The sequence below is a fragment of the Atta cephalotes genome (genome assembly GCF_000143395.1).
Source record: "Atta cephalotes unplaced genomic scaffold scaffold00009, whole genome shotgun sequence".
Taxonomy (NCBI): Eukaryota; Metazoa; Arthropoda; class Insecta; order Hymenoptera; family Formicidae; genus Atta; species Atta cephalotes.
In genome coordinates this window covers 4,110,946-4,117,846 of record NW_012130073.1, presented here as the reverse complement: position 1 = coordinate 4,117,846, position 6,901 = coordinate 4,110,946, and the positions used below count along the sequence as shown (strand labels likewise).

Here is a 6,901-nt window from a genome sequence, read left to right as displayed (position 1 = left end):
ATGTTTGAATAAAACAATCTAAAACGTAACGTGTTAGTTGAGATTTTATTTTTCCTAATATTCTTAAGTTAACAGTTAAGGATGTATCAGCCGTTCTTGCAAAAAGTTTAAAATTGGAAATTTATTAATATTTATATTTTTCATTTGAAAATGAATATAAATATAAAACAATTATATGAATAACTTATATTTGTTATATTTATTTAACAAAATGTATATTTATTGCATTTTTATTTTTATTATAATATTTTAATTTCAAAAATTTTAATTTTGTATAATAATAAAAAATAATAACGGCTGATATATCTCTAAAGCGCGAGAATGATTTCCAAAAAAAGCCTACCAAATGCTCTTTTATATTTTTGCATAAAAGTTACATAAAACATTACAGGGAATAACTCAGCAGCCGTGATTCATCAGTGATTTCATCAGTGATTGTACGGCAATTGTTTTCGATAATCCTTCCTGTCTATAATTAGCTTTGCGTCAAATCGATGGCACAGAGTCAATTTGCGATTTCAACGGACACGTGCGCGCCTTTTCCATCCTTTCGAGGGACAGCCAACATATTGTTTGCGAGCAAGAGAGCAGTTCGAGGGGTGCGCTCCATCCCTGAATCAATTAAATAGATATTAGCCGTGTCACTTGACGTGGCTAAGAGAGCGAGAAACCGACCCTTACAACGAGCGCGTATAAACATCGCGCGTTTTCGCGTGTCAAATCGGATCTCGTGTTTATGCTCCCCCGAAGTGACTTCGACGAGGGGAAGAGGAGGGATTGTATAAAGTTATTAGTTATTCTCCGGCGCATCCCCTCGCTTCGCGATATTTCCGTGTTCCAGAAACGCTCTAATTACGTCGCGCGAGTGGCGTATGATTTATCTCTCCACCACATTTTTTCATTCCTGAAACCCCTATATTCTCGCCCCGCAATAACGCGACGCCGACAAATCGATTTTCAATTTTCGTTTAGAAATAGATTTATCACTTAGGTAGATCGAGATTTATCTTTTTGTAAAATTATATTGTTTATACCGTAAAAATAATAGAATAAATATTAGGAATATATTAAGAAATCTATATATTTCAAAATACATAAATGTCGATTAGATGCTTAATTTATTGTATACCTACAGACTCTCTAAAACTTTTGGAATGAATCTCTATAGAATAAAATCTCTCACTTTTAAAGATTGAAAAGTGAACCACTCTTTTTTAAGACTGGCTTAATATAATTTATAGTGAAATTCCATTTCCAAGAATTTAGAAAGGAAGTATGAATATCTCTGGATTAGCATAAGCAAAACTCTTGCTATTTCCTACAATGTGCAAATATTTGCCCTTTTTTTAATAAAAAAAATACATTGAAATTTACTCTGTTAATTCTTTGTAAAATCTTACTCTAAGGAGTGAAATCTTTTGAAGTTCGAAAATTCTGCCACTATTTTTCAAGACTCACTCTTTAGAGTGAAATTCCACTCCAAAGAATTTAGAGAGTATATGGAGTTTAATATCATTTTAATCGATTTCTTCTAAAAATCTGAGAAAATTAATCTGTTATATTTTTTACTAGATATTTACATTTCTATATTTTAAAGTTACTTATATTTATATATCTGTGTCTTATGTTCATAAAATGTTGACTCAGCATTTCGCAACAATACCAATTTTGTAATTACAGGCCTGTTCTTCCTTACGACAAAATTGTATATAACAAATTACGACAAGTTTGAAAAGAAGATGTCCTGCGTGAGCATAAGAGTATCACTCAAAGTATTTGATAAACGGTATGTGTTAGAATTGTAGGCGCAAGTAGAGAACGACGTGGATGTTTAATACAACCCTCTGCTGTAATATGAACTATATACATAACTGCAAGCTGACGCCCCGGATCGATGTTCCGAGCGTCGGCGCCAGTAAGCTCCAGCTCTTTCTGCCGTCATTTTCTGGAGCAACCGATACGATACGTATGAAATCAAATGTGAAATTAAATTTTACTTGAGCATTCTGCAAAAGAGAAATAGATCAACTTTGGAAAGAATCGGCAAGAATTTATAATAAGAGAAATTAATTTCTGAAAATTTTCAAAACTTACAGATTAAAAGTCGACATTATTAAAATCTGTACATTATTTTTTAAATTAAAATTAATTAAATTCTTCATTTTTTCTTCATTATTTCTTGTTCCCACATTTTTATTTTTATTTTTACAAAAAAACGCCTTAAATATTTATTATAAAATCTTTTCAGAATTGAAGTTTAACGCGCGAAAAGCTATTATTTATTTATTATATTATCGCTTTCCAATTCTAATTATATTATACATCGCTTATTAAAATTTTGTTATTGTTATATCATTCATGTTATATATCATATTGTTCGTTTCTTTGAAATTTTGCAAAAAAATTAATTTCTTACTCATACAACCCATCCTCATCTTATTAATTTCAACCATTATATTTATAGATCACAATATTTAATTATACCTAATGTAAATATAAAAAAATTAAAACTATGTCAAAATTAATATTGCAATATTGTATATTATTTGAGGAGCAATCTGTATTAAATTTTTCCGAAATTCCATTCGCAACACTATGCATTACACCGTGCATTACGAAAATGAGGTGATTTCAGTCGAATTTACTGGAATGAACGGAGCGAGCCACGTAAACACCGTTCTCCGAATTTCGCACGTGTTCATCCAATCCGATTTTAATGCGCCGCTAACAATGGCAATGCACCGACCCCGTTGCATCGTCGCCCACAACGGGGTCACGCCTCTGAGCGAAATTACAGGATTTCGTCACGGATTTTTCCAGACTTTTCTAATGCTTATTATGCGGATTCGATGCGGAAATCCCTTGAACAGTTGTGATGAGAGAGTGATTTAACGCGAGAAACAAATGTAGAAAAAAAACAGAAATCAAATCTCATAAAGAACGTAAGATATATTACTAATTAATATTTAACAATAGATATAAATATACATTTAGATAAATTAATATTTAGTACCATTAAATAAATACTAAATATTATTAAACAAATTAATTTAATGTTATATACATATTAGATAAATATCTGCTTATTTTATATATATTCTATACTTAATTTATAGAATAATCTTTCAAAAAATTATGCGCAATATTTGACGAAAGTTTCATTATTATGTAGAATAGATATTAAACTATCAGAAAAAATGTGATCAAAGTTTTCAGAAATTTTTAACTTTAAACTACACAAATGTATTAAATTAATTGTTAAAATTTATATTTGTATATGTACACAGAAAAAATGTTGCGGTTGCTATAACCGAAAATAATGATAATTTTCGCCTCACAATACATTTGGTTGTGATGGAACCATAAGATAGACATATGTTCACAGCTATAATTAAAATTAAGATATAATCCCAATCTATCTATCACAATCGTATAGTTCTTATAATCAAAAAATATATTGATGGACGACTTTTGGTCGTGACAACCATAGCTATTTTTTCATATAATTGGAGCTACATCTTATTTCTAAGTAGCAGTTAAAAATAAAATAAAATTGATCGACAGATTATTTACTTAAAATAAAAAATTATTTAAGATGCAAAATAGCGCCAAGTACATTTCTTGCAAAGAACCGTGACAAAAACTGGAATATTCTCATATGTACTATATACTTAATAAAATATGTATACTATATAAATCTTTAAACTTAATTTGTATTTTATTTATGGTTGAACATTGATTAATTGAAATATTAATTTTGATCACATTTTTTTTTTACTTTTTACTTTTATTCATATATTAAATATTAATCTATTAAAATTTAAAATATAATAAAATATATAAAATTATTTAAAATATATAATGATTCAAATTAATATACACGTATACTATAACACGTATACATATAAGTGAAATATTTAAAATAAAAATCTCAAATTTGTTATTTAATTGCAAAAGATTTATGTAAAGTATAAAAATATATACATTTTACAGATTATGAGCCAAAAAATTATTCGAAAATTCTTGAAGTCTTCAACAAGTTTACATTATTTAGTTCATAACTTAATGGTATCATCAATGCATTATTAATATAAATTAAAATAAATCAATCAGGATTTAAGATAAGACAATCGACTCTTTAATTTCTTTACATAATTCCTCTCTATAGATTCTCACGACATCCAAATATCAGTTTTTCTTTAAAAAATATAAGGGAAACGAAAAATCTAGAAAAATATTGATATTAAATATAAATAATTTGTTTATTATAAATTATAAATTTAATATAAAATCTATATAAATTTAAACCGCGGATAAGATGTAATAAAACATTTTTTAAATAACATTCTTTTTTCTTTTGTTCACTTATGTATTTTATTTAGTTACTTGTATATACATTAAGCTTCTTTAGCTGATGTTTCTATACCGGTTTCGCCATTCACCGAGATTCTCATTAATCGATAATTCTGATTACATATAAATGAAAAAAAAAAAATGTTATTATACAATATTGACCTTGTATTAAATATAATCCACATAACGTGTCTTTATTCATGTCAGACTGAAAGCTCAATTTTCTCGTCGTTTGGTTACTGTCCATCGCGTCCATCTTACAATCTTTCGGTCAATACACGAGATCAGCTCTCGTGGTCTGGTAGGCTGCGTCACGATAAGCACCGCCCAACGGGGTTATGAGGGGTACGAGGGAGCTCCAATGTCGTGTCTGCGTCGCGGCGCACGCGTCTTGTAGTGAACAATCCGCGCGCATTCGGGGATTGCAAAGGGGGCGGTTATCCTCGGGGGTATTCGGCAAAATTTCCGAAAATGCGCTACCCTAGCAGAGGATTCTCAGAAGAACGGGACATTCGGGCCCCGAAACGTCGCAGGACGTTATCCAAGTGTCGTCGTGCGCGGTAATCCCTCTTTTTTAAATTTTTTTCATCCTCTGCGAGAGTGAGTGAATTAAGCACGCTGGTGGTTCGCTCGTCATTGAAGAGGAAGCGGGATATGAGCTACACCGAACCGCTGTGGGAGATTAATGGAAATCAAACACCAGTGAGTCCAAGGATGAATTTCGCACGACGCAATTTACAGTTTTATCTTCGATATTGGTGATAAAAAAATGAAGAGCAGAGAAGATAATGGCTGTATATACCGCGATAGCACGTTTTCGCTGGCGGCTTTAATTAAATTATAAAAGGTGTTCCTAAGACTTTAATTATCGCGGGTTAAAGAAGCATTTTAACTTTGATTGTTCGTAATTCCATAAAAATCATCGTATTGCAATTAAAAAACAAATTTTTAAAGCTGAAATTTTGCTCTATAAAATAGTATAATTGTCAATGTTTTTTAAATAAAATATATATAAATCTGAGCTAAAAAATACCACGTTTTACTTTTCTTGCAATCCAATATCTTACATAAATCGAAAATCTGCTTTAACTGGAGTCAAGTAATTCGCATATCCCCAAAAATGAAATAAAATATAATACAATATTAAATTACAATCACAATTCGTCAGAGTACAATTAACAGTTAATTGAGCTAATTGATTAATCCTCCATCTACAATCTTTATTGGATAAAAGAATAAAAGAATTTTATTCTCGAATTTTATGTTCATTTTTCCTTAAATTTCAATTTTCTTAAATAAAAGTTTTAACATTTAAGTTATAAAATTATTTGGTAATGTTGTAATAGAGATATTGAGATGTTATAATAGAAACGAAAAATAATTGTAATTTAAATAAACTTTTGGAAGTCTAAAACAGTAAAAAAACTTTGACTGGATAAAAAAATACTGATTGTAGATGGAAGGTTGATTATGTCAATCAAAGTTTGGTCAAAGTAGCTCATATAAGGCCAGTTATGATCGGTTTTTATGTATTTAAAACTGTCTTAAGTAATTTTGAGACGCCTGATGTCTTATGAGCCAATCATAGAGCCATGCTAGCATCTTAAGACATTTACTTAAGACAATCTTAAAATAAAAATCAACTATAAAAACGATATATAAAATATATAAAATTATATATAAAATTAATACATAATATGAAAAAATAATTATTCAAAGTCAATATAATTCTATTAGACGCGTTATAAATATGTGTTCGAGATTCTCATGTGATTTGCGCTATCCGAGCCAATTAATCGATTTTCTTAAACAAAATCTGTATTCGCGTAACAGGTAATCGCGGCGGAGATGTCGCAGTACGTTGGTGGTGAAATCGCTAGCTATCCAATGTGGGACAGTTCCGTTTTGTACCAGACACAGCCGCCTGCTCATCCGCACATGAACGAGCACGGATTGTACAGACAACCTTGCGCATTGTTACACCAGAGGTAATTCATTCCATGAAGAATTGTCCACAAAGTAAAATCAAAAGGTAATGGGACATCTGGAAAATTTATTAATTCTTATACAAGTTTTGTTATGCGGTTTTGTTATCATTCTCCTATAATCTTCACAAACATTGATGCACTCAACATCCAATATTTAACAAATTTTCGAAATTAGGAAAAAAAACTTTAGTCTGGCGAAGTCATTTTCTACTTTACGTAGAAAAACGATCATAAACTTGTGCAAGAATTAAATTCTTTTTTTTTTTACTTTCCAAAAGTCCCTTTACTTTTTTAACTTTCCTCTGCATATTCAAGTAGAATAATATAATTTCTTGTCTATATACTAAATTGATAAATATGCATGAAAGGTCTTTAATAGTTAATATCAATTACCATACTGCAACACACTATGTGATAAAGTATATAAATAACAATACACTGATAAAAAAATTCTTAATGCGAAACTAAATATTATACATATATAATAAAACACTGATTATATAATAACATTATTATATAATATATAATATTATATAATATATATATAATATTATATATAT

At 29.5% G+C, this 6,901-nt stretch overlaps 1 protein-coding gene across 1 annotated transcript in view; it reads left to right on the top strand.

The window, feature by feature from the left end:
- Positions 1–5,007: 5,007 nt before the first annotated feature.
- The window catches only part of LOC105627544, a 2,351-nt gene continuing 457 nt past the window's right edge, over positions 5,008–6,901 (top strand). The window contains 3 exon segments of the mRNA XM_012208826.1: positions 5,008–5,055; positions 6,187–6,437; positions 6,517–6,563. Of these exon segments, the coding sequence (XP_012064216.1) occupies positions 5,008–5,055; positions 6,187–6,437; positions 6,517–6,563 (346 nt within the window).